The sequence below is a fragment of the Phocoena sinus genome, chromosome 5 (genome assembly GCF_008692025.1).
Source record: "Phocoena sinus isolate mPhoSin1 chromosome 5, mPhoSin1.pri, whole genome shotgun sequence".
NCBI lineage: Eukaryota > Metazoa > Chordata > Mammalia > Artiodactyla > Phocoenidae > Phocoena > Phocoena sinus.
This window is the reverse complement of record NC_045767.1, coordinates 82,086,100-82,100,380: the sequence shown is the minus strand read 5'-3', so window position 1 is coordinate 82,100,380 and position 14,281 is coordinate 82,086,100. Positions and strand designations below refer to the sequence as shown.

The 14,281-nt window shown below is 36.7% G+C and overlaps 1 protein-coding gene across 4 annotated transcripts in view; it reads right to left on the bottom strand.

Annotated features, from left to right (window-relative positions):
• The window catches only part of ADGRL3 (adhesion G protein-coupled receptor L3), a 703,409-nt gene that overhangs the window by 326,635 nt on the left and 362,493 nt on the right, over nt 1-14,281 (bottom strand). For 2 of the 4 annotated variants that reach the window (XM_032632860.1, XM_032632862.1), the window contains exon 5: nt 396-410. The exons of the other annotated variants lie outside the window; for them this stretch is intronic. In XM_032632860.1, the coding sequence (XP_032488751.1) occupies nt 396-410 (15 nt within the window). The remainder of the gene's footprint in view (nt 1-395; nt 411-14,281) is intronic. 4 annotated transcript variants of the gene reach the window in all.

The following is a 14,281-nucleotide window of genomic DNA, read 5'->3' as shown; positions in this document are numbered from 1 at the left end:
ATTTTAGAAAACCACCTCCCCTTTTCCCCTAATAGTTAAAAATTAAAGGAACAGGGGAACCACACCAGAGCTATGGAAAATTATCTAGTATAGAAATAAAAACAAATCTAAAGCAGTTACTATCCAAAACCATCTACTGTTTTTCTAACTGCTTAAATAAAGAGGAATAGAATGCACGGTTGAAAATTTTACACTATTAAACTGTTTTAGGATTAAAAAAATCAAACCAGCACTGGTCAGTACAACAGACTAAAGTGAAGTTGAGCAGCAGAAGTAGTAAATAAATTTTCATAAAATAGATAAGAATTAATAACAAAATTATTTTAACTAGATGTTAAACTGTTAAATAACTTAGCCTATAAATAGTATATAATTTATGAAAGGTATTTAATTACCTTTTTGTTCCACTTCTATTGGAGAGAGAGAAGTAAAGAGAGAGAGGAGAAAAGAGAATAGATTAATGGTACGATATTGGCCAAGCACTTTTTATTCACCTCTTCCAAACTGAAAGTAAATTATTTATTTCACTCATACTTGCTTTATTGAACATTATGTTTTTTAAAAAAACCCATTCCTCTATAAAATTATTTTTAAGAAACAATCACATTATAAGCTTAAAAATACAGTACAAACTTGGAAAAAATAAGGCAAAAGTTAATCAAGCTAAGACTGAATAAACATACCATTCCAAATTATAGACATAGGGAATACAATATTCATAATAATAACACAACTATTTTCCATGTGAAAGACAGGTTGGTAACTATACATAGAAAGCTTTCAGATAGCTGGGATAGTCTCATTTATTAAATATTATAGTTTATATCATTATTTAACATAATAGTCTTGCTTTTTACCCATCTCAAAAATTGATGTCTTCAGAAGAAACTACTCTGTAATTCATTTCCTAAGGCCTAATATTTTCTATATGTTGTCAGTATTATGAGAAATGTACTTCATGGGGTGACACATTAACAGGGAATGATCTCATTCTGAATAAACATATTTAGAATCTTTATTGAAGAAAGTTCTAGTCCTCACACTCAACAATATTTTATATTATTGTGGAAAAATACCGTCTTTCAGAAAAATCTGTATCTGAAGGTTGATATAATAATAAGCCACCTGCCCTGGGCTTTTCTGAAATTCCTAAGAGAGCCTTTCAACAAACTCTTAAAAGAATAAATTGGTATCCTCAAACACGTTACGGTTATGTATCTTTCAAATTAGATTCCATTATTATTTTAAGATATTGACTAATACAAGTCAGGGAAAATTCAGGGAAATTATAACATATTCATGAAACTCATCAAGCAGCATCTTCTTTATCTTATAAACATTTGTCTCATTAGAGACAATTTGCCTAGACCACAACAAGAAAAAAAAAAAGAATCAATGGGAAAAAAGAGTCAGGAAAGAATGGGTTCATAATACAAACTTTGAAAAAAAATCACAGATTTCAAGTGATACAAATCTAAGATAATTTCAGTGGAAGGGATAAATTGAGCTACTATGCACAATAAATAAAACTACAGGAAATTTTTAAAACAAGGGAGAAATATCATTTTGGATAGTTACTTTTAGGTGAGATTTTTGTGCATTGACCTAAGCTCATGTCTTCAATTGTTGGCAAAATCACACTCATTTCTCTCCACTGACTTTTTTTGAAAGCTCAGTATCACACGTGTTAGAAGACAAAAATGGAATATATGAAAAGTTATGCTTAGGAAGTTGTAAATGGGGTTCTCTTTTTAAGATTCCTTATCTCATTAATTTACAAATCTTATTTTTAGCAATATTTCTAGGACTCTTAAGAACTCTATGATACTTATACTGTTAAAATTTATCATCATCCTCAATTATGGATCTTTATCAAGTAACTGTACTGTTCACTGGACTGTATGCCTCATTATAGGTCAGTTAAAAGCTTTACCTAAGAGATGCACTTCATGCTATGGCTAGATTACTAACAAACCTGAGTTCAGACTGACAACTAGAAGAACCATAACTAAGCACCTTAAAAATTATTTAATCAGAAGAGCTTCAAGATGGCAGAAGAAGAAGACTTGGAGATCACAGGACATATTTAGAGTGATGAAAGGGAAAAACCTACAACCAAGATTACTCTACCCAGCAAGATCTCATTCACATTCGACGAAGAAACTAAAACCTTTACAAAGCAAAAGCTAAGACAATTCAGCACCAGCAAACCAACTTTACAACAAATCCTAAAGGAACTTCTCTAGGCAGGAAACACAAGAGAAGGCAAAGACCTACAATAACAAATCCAAAACAAGAAAATGGTAATAGGAACATACATATAGATAATTACCTTAAGTATAAATGGATTAAATGCTCCAACTAAAAGACACAGACTGGCTGAATGGATATAAAACAAGACCCATACATATGCTGACTACAAGAGACCCAGTTCAGACCTAGGGACACAGACAGACTGAAAGTGAGGAGATGGAAAAAGATATTACATGCAAAAGAAAATCAAAAGAAAGCTGGAGTAGCAATCCTCATATCAGACAAGTAGACTTTAAAATAAAGACTATTAGAAGAGACAAAGAAGGACACTCCATAATGATCAAGGGATCAATCCAAGAAGAAGATATAAAAATAGTAAATATTTATGTTCCCAACATAGGAGCACCCCAGTACATAAGGCAAATATTAACAGCTATAAAAGGGGAAATCAACAGTAACACAATCATAGTAGGGGACTTTAAAACCCCGCTTTCACCAATGGACAGATCATCCAAAATGAAAATAAATAGGAAACACAAGCTTTTAATGATACATTAAACAAGATGGACTTAATTGATATTTATATGACATTCCATCCAAAAGCAACCAATACACTTTCTTCGCAAGTGCTCATGGAACATTCTCCAGGATAGATCATATCTTGGGTAACATATCAAGCCTTGGTAAATTTAATAAAATTGGAATCGTATCAAGTATCTTTTCTGACCACAACATTATGAGACTAGATATCAATTATAGGAAAAAAAAATCTGTAAAAAATATAAACACATGGAGGCTAAGCAATTCACTACTTAATAACCCAGAGATCACTGAAGGAATCAAAGAGGAAATCAAAATATACCTAGAAACAAATGACAGTGAAAACACAACGACCCAAAACCTATGGGATATAGCAAAAGCAGGTCTGAGAGGGAAGTTTACAGCAATAAAATCCTAACTCAAGAAACAAGAAAAAAAAAAAAAAAAAAAGAAACAAGAAACATCTCAAATAAACAATCAAACGTTACACCTAAAGAAATTAGAGAACCAAAAAAAAAAAAAAGTTAGCAGCTAGCAGAAGGACAAACATCATAGAGATCAGATCAGAAATAAATAAAAAAGAAATGAAGGAAATGATAGGAAAGATCAATAAAACTAAAAGCTGGTTCTTTGAGAAGGTAAACAAAATTGATAAACCATTAGCCAGACTCATCAAGAAAAAAAGGGAGAAGACTCAAATCAATAGAGTTAGAAATGAAAAAGAATAACAACTGACACTGCAGAAATACAAAGGATCATGAGAGATTACTACAAGCAACTCTATGCCAATAAAATGGACAACCTGGAAGAAATGGACACATTCTTAGAAATGCACAACCTTCGGAGACTGAACCAGGAAGTAATAGAAAATATGAACAGACAAATCACAAGCACTAAAATAGAAACTGTAATTAAAAATCTTCCAACAGACAAAACCCCAGGAGCAGATGGCTTCACAGGTGAATTCTATCAAATATTTAGAGAAGAGCTAACAGCTATCCTTCTCAAACTCTTTCAAAATATAGCAAAGGAAGGAACACTCCCAAATTCATTCTAAGAGGTCACCATCACCCTGATACCAAAACCAGAGAGAGATGTCACAAAGAAAGAAAACTACAGGTCAATATCACTGATGAACATAGATGCAAATATCCTCAAGAAAATACTAGCAAACAGAATCCAACAGCACATTAAAAGGATCATACACCATGATCAAATGGGGTTTATCCCAGGAATGCAAGGATTCTTCAGTATATGCAAATCAATCAATGTGATACACCATATTAACAAACTGAAGGAGAAAAATCATATGATCATCTCAATAGATGCAGAAAAAGCTTTTGACAAAATTCAACATCCATTTATGATAAAAACCCTTCAGAAAGTAGACTTAGAGGGAACTTACCTCAAAAAATAAAGGCCATATAGGGCAAACCCACAGCCAACATCGTCCTCAATGGTGAAAAACTGAAACCATTTCCTCTAAGATCAGGAACAAACCAGGGTTGCCCACTCTCACCACTATTATTCAACATAGTTTTGGAAGTTTTAGCCACAGCAATCAGAGAAGAGAAAGAAATAAATCCAAAACGGAAAAGAAGTAAAGCTGTCATTGTTTGCAGATGACATGATACTATACATAGAGAATCCTAAAGATGCTACCAGAAAACTACTAGAGCTAATCAATGACTTTGCTAAAGTAGCAAGATACAAAATTAATGCACAGAAATCTCTTGCATTCCTAAACACTAATGATGAAAAATCTGAAAGTGAAATTAAGAAAACACTCCTATTTACCATTGCAACAAAAAGAATAAAATACCTAGCAATAAACTTACCTAAGGAGACAATAACCTGTATGCAGAAATCTATAAGACACTGATGAAAGAAATTAAAGATGATACAAATAGATGGAGAGATTTACTATGTTCTTGGATTGGAAGAATTAACATTGTGAAAATGACTATACTACTTAAAGCAACCTACAGATTCAATGCAATCTCTATCAAACTACCACTGGCATTTTTCTCAGAATTAGAACAAAAAATTGCACAATTTGTATGGAAACATAAATCACCCTGAATAGACAAAGCAATCTTGAGAAAGCAAAAGAGAGCTGGAGGAATCAGGCTCCCTGACTTCAGACTAAACTACAAAGCTACAGTAATCAAGTCAGTATGGTACTGGCACAAAAATAAAAATATAGATTAATTGAACAGAATAGAAAGCCCAGAGTTAAACCCATGCACATATGGTCACCTTATCTTTGATAAAGGAGGCAAGAATATACAATGGAGAAGAGACACCCTCTTCAATAAGTGGTGCTGGGAAAACTGGACAGGTACATCTAAAAGAATGAAATGAGAACACTCCCTAACACCATACACAAAAATAAACTCAAAATGGATTAAAGACCTAAATGTAAGTCCAGACACTATAAAACTCTTAGAGGAAAACATAGGCAAAACACTCTATGACATAAATCACAGCAAGATCCTTTTTGATCCACCTCCTAGAGAAATGGAAACAAAAACAAAAAACAATGGGACCTAATGAAACTTAAAATCTTATGCACAGCAAAGGAAACTATAAACAAAACGAAAAGACAACCCTCAAAATGGGAGAAAATATTTGCAAATGAAGCAACTGATAAAGGATTAATCTCCAAAATCTACAAGCAGCTCATGCAGCTCAATATCAAAAAAACAAACAACCCAATCCAAAAATGGGCAGCAGACCTAAATAGACATTTCTCCAAAGAAGATATACAGATTGCCAACAAACACATGAAAGAATGCTTAACATCACTAATCATTAGAGAAATGCAAATCAAAACTACAATAAGATATCACCTCACACTGGTCAGAATGGCCATCATCAAAAAATCTACAAACAATAAATGCTGGAGAGGGTGTGGAGAAAAGGGAACCCTCTTGCACTGTTGGTTGGAATGTAAATTGATACAGCCACTATGGAGAACAGTATGGAGGTTCCTGAGAAAACTAAAAATAGAACTACCATGTGACCCAGCAATCCCACTACTGGGCATATACCCTGAGAAAACCATCATTCAAAATGAGTCATGTACCACAATGTTTATTGAAGCTCTATTTACAATACCAGGACATGGAAGCAACCTATGTGTCCATCAACAAATGAATGGATAATGAAGGTTAGGCACATACATACAATGGAATATTACTCAGCCATAAAAGAAACGAAATTGAGTTATTTGTAGTGAGGTGGATGGACCTAGATTCTATCATACAGAGTGAAGTAAGTGAGAAAGAGAAGAACAAATACCATATGCTAACACATATATATGGAACTAAAAAAAAAGGTTCTGAAGAACCTACGGGCAGGACAGGAATAAAGATGCAGATGTAGAGAATGGACTTGCGGACACGGGGAGGGGGAAGTGGGACTTCGTCTCACTGGGACGAAGTGAGAGAGTGTTATGGATATATGTACACTACCAAATGTAAAATAGATAGCTAGTGGTAAGCAGCTACACAGCACCAGGAGATCAGCTCGGTGCTTTGTGACCACCTGGAGGGGTGGGATAGGGAGGGTGGGAGGGAGGGAAACACAAGAGGGTAGAGATATGGGGATATATGTATATGTATAACTGATTCACTTTGTTATAAGGCAGAAACTAACACACCATTGTAAAGCAATTAAATTATACTCCAGTAAAGATGTTAAAAAATTATTTAATCAAAAGCCAACTGTTAAAAAAGGTAACATAAAAGATTATACTAATGCCCATTAAAATAATGAATTAAACGTGATTTCAAAAGTGCAAAAATTTTTTAATCAATAGTCTCAAAAGTTTGGACTTGAGGCCCATTTTACAATGAAGTTGGAAGTTCGGAATGGAATCTTACACTAAAGTTGACATTTTTCAAGCACTAGCCTATACAGGGATTTCTAGAACTTATTTCATTCCTTGAAATAGCTCTAAATATATATCCTTTGAATTATATATGAAGGTATTTATATTCTACAACATAAAATGTACACTCACACAACTTTAGTCTTATTCCACATAAAATTCTTCAACTTAGATTGCAATTGCCCTAGCTTCTTGGTGATTAGTACTTCTCTCTCCAACAAATATTTAATGAGGAAGATGGCATATATGGTAAAAAGTATTGATAAGTTATTTATTATAGTCTATAAATACTATTTTACAATTCAATGGACATTTTTATTTTTCCAACAACTTTTACCTCTTTTTTTCTAAATTGTCATTAGGTAAAATTTAACTTTTAATTCTCTGGTCCTGGTCTAACGTGAAGAAATTGGCAGGAACTGTAGCATAAGTAAAGCGTGCCTCTGGTACTGCAGGTGACTCAAAATTAAGATTTATTAGGCAGTTGTACTTCGGAGAAAATTATTATGGTCTTGCCTATGTCGTGACTGGCTGTAGCCCATTCATCATTTATTTGCTAGTTTCAAGACTAAAGTAAAATATCCTATAATTTTAGTTGAAGTAAGTACACACAAATCAAATTCCCATAACAAAAACTGGCAAGGCAAACATGATTTGTCACTGAAAAGCTTAGTAACATTTAGGATTGGCCAGTCATTGCCTATCATCTAATTCTGATTCTAGAAGCTTCCCTCACCTGAAAAAATAAACAAAAAACATGCAAACAAATTGCCTGCATACAGAAAACATGCTTACCACAGTATCCTTCACAAGTTCACAATGCCTGGCACATAATACATACTTGATGAACAGCTATTGAATTAATACAAAATCCACAGAGGTGATTAATTCTGCTTCTCAATATTTTAAGCATGTAGTAAAAAGAAAAACGTGGCAAAAGAGAATCTGAACTTGTTATATAGACTCATACGTGCAATGCATATCTGCATGATGTCTTTCAATATTTTAATGCATGGGGAGGAAAATAAAATTTATAAGCAGTTTGTTTCTTCAACTCATTATATGTAAAACCAGAGCAAAAAAAAAGGCAAAGAGGAAAAAGTATATGAATGGTTCCGAGGGTTATATTGGCAAGAAAAATTTGTTGTTATAAAACAGCCTGTGACATACTCCCTTTACTCCTCTCTGTTATGAGATCATAAATAAATGAATTGTATGATGACAACTCTGCTAGGTCTTCTTTAGGACCTCTTGTCTTTAGCCTGGTCCAATATCCTGAATTCCACATTATAGCTGTCATTGTTCATGTCCAAATTTCCTTGGAACTAGTTTCTCTCCTTTTCTCTCTTCACTTTTAACCCCCAAACTATTTTCATTGTCCATTCAACCTCCATAAATATATTTATGTATTTCCTTAAATGATTTCCTTGTTGTCCTTTGTCCTCCTTAACATCTCAAGCTGTATCCTGTGGTTAGAGTAAGTGACAAATTCAGACTAAGCGTAATTGTATTCTGTATAAAAGGAAGAAACAGGGAAAAAAAAGAAGAGTAAATTTTCCCTTCATTCCCCAACAGTTCATAAAATAGATATAGTCATGTTATTGTTTAGAAAAATAAGATGTTATTAGTTCTATATTAGTTCTGTCCATATTTGTACCATATGCAATACTTTTGAATTGTGTTCCTTAATTAGAAAAGGTATAGATGAGAGAGCATATGCATGCATTGCCAAGTTTTTTTTAAGTTGTATTGCAAATTACAGAGAAATAAAATTGTTGCACGCCAAAAATTGTTAGAACTAAATTGCTATAACTAAGAACTATGAAATTGTCTCTAATTCTAATGTAGCTTAAAATTTCTTTTCTTTTAAACTGCAAGTCATACAACACATTTTCTATCTATGATTTAAAGGTTCCAAATGAGTAGAATGTTAGAATACAATGATGCCTCTGGATCTCCGTAATATATAAATAAAAAGATACTTAGGAGTAGCATAGGATAGTAATGAAATATTAAATAATTTATAAACAAAGATTTTCATCATTGAAATGTACTAGTTTTGTTTTTGTTTTTGTTTTTGCGGTACGCAGGCCTCTCACCGCTGTGGCCTCTCCCGTTGCGCTCCGGATGCGCAGGCTCAGCGGCCATGGCTCATGGGCCCAGCCGCTCCGCGGCACGTGGGACCCTCCCGGACCGGGACACGAACCTGCGTCCCCTGCATCAGTAGGTGGACCCCCAACCACTGCGCCACCAGGGAAGACCATGTAGTAGTATTTTGAATAGAATTATTTTCTTGGTTACATTTGGCTTAGACTATGAAAATACATTTGGGTACACTTATCACAGGCCAGCTGGGCAGTTAAGGAGATGGCAGAAAGGCAAACTAAGTAAGTAATAAGCAAATCAGTCTTTGATGAAAATTTGCCAGTGCATTATCTACAAACAAAATCATCTATAAGTGGATAACCAAAAGTTCACAGTAATATTTTATATCAGTATAGTACTAAGTAAACGAAATGTTTTCATATGAATCACTTGCTTTAATTCTTTAAACAACACTGTGATATGGTGCTAGTTACTACCATATCAGAGACAAGTCAACTGAAACTCAAAAGGATTTGACCCAGGTCAACACTAGTAGGTGGCAGAGTCCTATCATTTGTCTAATATCATACACTGGTTCTCACAACATGTAAACTCAATGAAACACAGTTTGTTGCATTCTTGCTCTCCGTTTCCTTTCTGTCACCAAATCCAAGCAGGAGTGTACTTTAGAGGAGATTAATAACATAAATGGAAACTCCCTAAGCTCAGGCACTGTGTCTATTATAAAAACTAACAATAATTAAGTATGTACCACATGCCACATATTGCATATGATACTAATTTAATCATCTCACAACAACCTTATGAGGTAGATATTCTCATTATCTTAAGTTTTCTAATGACAAAACAGGCACAAAGATGCATGGATCTTTTGTTAATAAGTAGCAGAGCTGGAATTCAAATCCAAGTTTTGATCTTATTCATCACTGCATCTTCAACGCCCAGCACACAGAAAGAGCTCAATTAATATTTCTTACGCCTCCATGCAATGATGAATTGCGCTGTGTTATTTTCAAAGAAAGGAACTGAATGTCATACTTTTCAGTGCTATCAAGCCTGAGAATGGTGATGCAATCCATATCTCCAGAGAAGATAAAATAATAGAAAAAATGGGTTCCTCATTTCTTGGCCAAGGAAACGAGATATTTCTTATCACCAGAAACAAACCAGTTCTGAATACCTCATGTCCTGTTAATTATTATTCTGAAGCAGAGAAAATTCTCTCTTCTTCCATTTCACATCCACCAAGAAAATACAGAAGCACTTCAATAAACAGAAATAAAAAGATCTCTGAAGTTAATTAATTTTTTGGTATATTACATATGAAAAATTCTGACAGACATCTGTCTCTTTCAGTAAACAAAGTGCTAATCCTTTATTTAATGAAAGACAAGGGTAATCTCTGCAGCTCAGCTTCTAAATTATGTTTTTCAAATGATACCCATGCATCAGTGAAGAAAAGTGCCGCTCAAGCACCTTGTATTACAATGGCTTTACATAATGTGTTTCCAAAATTATCACCTCCTAATGAATTTCATCCTGGAGTGTGTAGACTGAAAATGTCAATAATTTATAAAATGCTTTCACTAGTCCCATTATAATTTAAGCACTTAAATACAATATCTATAGATGCTGCAGAAAATGAGACTGCCTTTTATTTTGTATTAACTTTCCATTCCATTGATGTATCTGTAAAAGCTTTCAAACTGTTAATTTAGCCTTTTAAAAGAAAATGGTGCTATTAGTTGACTCCTTTGTGAATCTATTGGTAATAGCTTCTAGTGAAAATAGTAATTTTCAAAGTTATTATTGGTAACAGTTAAAGTCAACAACACATTTGGTTCATCTAAGATGTACCCTTGTCATAATGATTTGTCACCACTATGTAAAAACCATGTGGCATTTAGAGTTGCTAAATAAAAAACAAAGGCAGAGTCCCCTCAGAGAGTACTAGACTATATATGCATATTTATATATTAGATCCGCTGACTGCATTTTTTATGTGCAAGGCCCTCAGAGCTGTGAATACAGAGATAACTAATAACAATCATAATACCTAACAGTTACTGATCATATACTATGTGAATAGTCATCCAGTAGATCATTTTCTTTAGTCCTCAAAGAAACTGGATTTGCTGGTACTATTATGAATATGTTACAAGGGAGGAACTGATCTCTGCCTTAGGGAAGCTTATAATAAGTGGTGATTTTCAGTTTACCAATAAGTGGTATTCAGTTTACCACCAATAAGTTCCTTTTAAATGCTTTCAAAGGAGCTAGTATAAAAAGATTAAAAATAGACAAGAGGGCTTCTCTGGTGGCACAGTGGTTGAGTGTCTGCCTGCCAACGCAGGGGACACGGGTTCATGCCCCGGTCTGGGAAGATCCCACATGCCGCGGAGCGGCTAGGCCTGTGAGCCATAGACGCTGAGCCTGCGCGTCCGGAACCTGTGCTCTGCAACGGGAGAGGCCACAACAGTGAGAGGCCCGCGTACCGCAAAAAAAAAAAAAAAAAAGACAAGAAGAGAAGTGAAAGGCAGAGAAAGGGGAATTGTTAAGAGAAGCTGAAGTTAGAAACACATAGCATAACAGTTTGACTACCATCAAATTTCTTGTGGAAAATGTTATCCATTTGCTCTTGAGAAATATAGTTTTCACTGATGCCTATTACTAGGTTCTATGGATACAGCTCTGCATATCTAAACAAATAAAATACTCAAAATGAATCTAAATAAAGTCCCAGATAGTTAGTAAATACCTTATAATTAATGTTCCCAGGGTTCTAGGGCTGAAAGTTCTTTTTAGGTATCTAGTCCCAGCCAGTATTTTACAAATTAGAAAAATGAAGCCAGAGAATTAAGATAATAGCCCCAAATCAGTTTAATTATGTTTTTTTTTTTTTTTTTTTGCCGTACGTGGGCCTCGCACTGTTGTGGCCTCTCCTCCTGCGGAGCACAGGCTCCAGACGCGCAGGCTCAGCGGCCATGGCTCACGGGCCCAGCCGCTCCACGACATGTGGGATCTTCCCAGACCGGGACACGAACCCCTGTTCCCTGCATCGGCAGGCGGACTCTCAACCACTGCGGCACCAGGGAAGCCCTGAATTATGGTTTTAATAGTATTAAAAACAAATTATTAAGTAATGTGAATATTTTGAGACACTTAACAACTTTACGCATTGTGAAGGCAGAAATGGCTATCCTAATTTTATTGATGAGAAAAACCAGAAGCTGAAAGAAGTCAAGTTACTTTACTTTTGACTAAACATTATTCTTTCAGTCTTCACCAGAGCTCTTAAGATCTTGTGAATTATTCTTGGAACTGAAAATTTTTATCATCACTTGGTGCAAGAGAAAGGGACAACAAAACCCACAGTGACATTCAGTAAGGAAAAAAAGAAAACAACATTTTGAAGAATAGCTTAGGAATCTGAGGACCTACTACGTACTAGGGTACTTTGTAGAACTCTTCCAAATATCCCAACCAACCTGAACTAGATTCACTAGCCAAAGAGCAGAAAATATTTTGTATTCAGTAATAGCATAGATAATAATATAAATATGATTTTTGGAACTATAAACAAAATTAATCTCAGAATTCATTAGTAGAAAATATACACCAAAAATATATAGAAAAAGTGCTTCAGATGATTCTAATGTGCAGCCAAATTTAGGTGCCACTGCTTAAGCTTTTGAACCGCTGCTACATATTTTCACCTCATCTTCCTATGAGAATATCCAACTGTATTTTTTTCTTTTTCTTTTTTATAACTGTCTTATTATAAGATTTACTGTCTTAAATAAGATTGAGAAATTTAATGCTGAGCGGGACGAGGGGAAAATGGCGGGACGAGGGGAAGATGGTGGAATGAGGGGAAGATGGCGGAAAGTAAGATGTGGAGATCACCTTCCTCCGCACAGATACACCAGAAATACATCTACGTGTGGAACAACTCCCACAGAACACCTACTGAATGCTGGCATAAGACCTGAGACCTCCCCAAAGGCAAGAAACTCCCCACGTACCTGGGTAGGGCAAAAGAATAAAGTATAAACAGAGACAAAAGTATAGGGACGGGACCTGCACCAGTGGGAGGGAGCTGTGAAGGAGGAAAGGTTTCTACACACTAGGAAGCCCCTTCGCGGGCGGAGACTGCGGGTGGCGGAGGGGGGAAGCTTCAGAGCCGCGGAGGAGAGCGCAGCCACAGGAGCAAGGAGGGAAAAGCTGAGAGATTCCCGCACAGAGGATCGGTGCCGACCAGCACTCACCAGCCCAAGAGGCTTGTCTGCTCATCTGCCGGTGCGGGCGGGGCTGGGAGCTGAGGCTCGGGCTTCTGTCAGAGCGCAGGGAGAGGACTGGGGTTGGCGGCGTGAACACAGCCTGCAGGGGGCTAGTGCACCACGGCTAGCCGGGAGGGAGTCCGGGGCAAAGTCTGGACGTGCCGAAGAAGCAAGAGACTTTTTCTTCCCTCATTGTTTCCTGGTGCACGAGGAGAAGGGATTCAGAGCGCTGCTTAAACGAGCTCCAGAGACGGGAGCGAGCCGCGGCTAAAGCGCGGACCCCAGAGACAGGCATGAGACGCCAAGGCTGCTGCTGCCGCCACCAACAAGCCTGTGTGCGAGCACAGGTCACTATCCACACCCCCATTCCGGGGAGCCAGCGCAGCCCGCCACTGCCAGGCTCCTGGGATCCAGGGACAACTTCCCCGGGAGAACGCACCGTGTGCCTCAGGCTAGTGCGACGTCACAGAGGCCTCTGCCGCCGCAGGCCCGCCCCGCACTCTGAGCCCCTCCCTCCCCCCCGGCGTGAGTCAGCCAGAGCCCCCAAAGCAGCTGCTCTTTTAACCCCGTCCTGTCTGAGCGAAGAACAGACGCCCTCCGGTGACCTACACACAGAGGCAGGGCCAAATCCAAAGCTGAGCCCCTGGGAGCTGTGAGAACAAAGAAGAGAAAGGGAAGTCTCTCCCAGCAGCCTCAGAAGCAGCGGATTAAAGCTCCCGCAATCAACTTGATGTACCCTGCATCCGTGGAATATATGAATAGACAACCTATCATCCCAAACTGAGGAGGTGGACTTTGAGAGCAAGATTTATGATTTTTTCCCCTTTTCCTCTTTTTGTGAATGTGTATGTGTATGCTTTTGTGTGAGATTTTGTCTGTATAGCTTTACTTCCACCATTTGTCCTAGGGTTCTATCAGTCCATATTTAAAAAAAATTTTTTTTCTTAATAGTTTTTATTTCAATAACTTTATTATATTTTATCTTACTTTATTTTCTTTCTTTTTCTCTTTCCTTCCTTCCTTCCTCTCTCCCCCCCTCCTTCCTTTCTTTCTACTTCTGCTAATTCTTTCTTTCTACTTTTTCTCCCTTTTATTCTGAGCCATGTGGATGAAAGGCTCTCGGTGCTGCAGCCAGGAGTCAGTGCTGTGCCTCTGAGGTGGGAGAGCCGACTTCAGGACACTGGTCCACAAAAGACCTCCGAGCTCC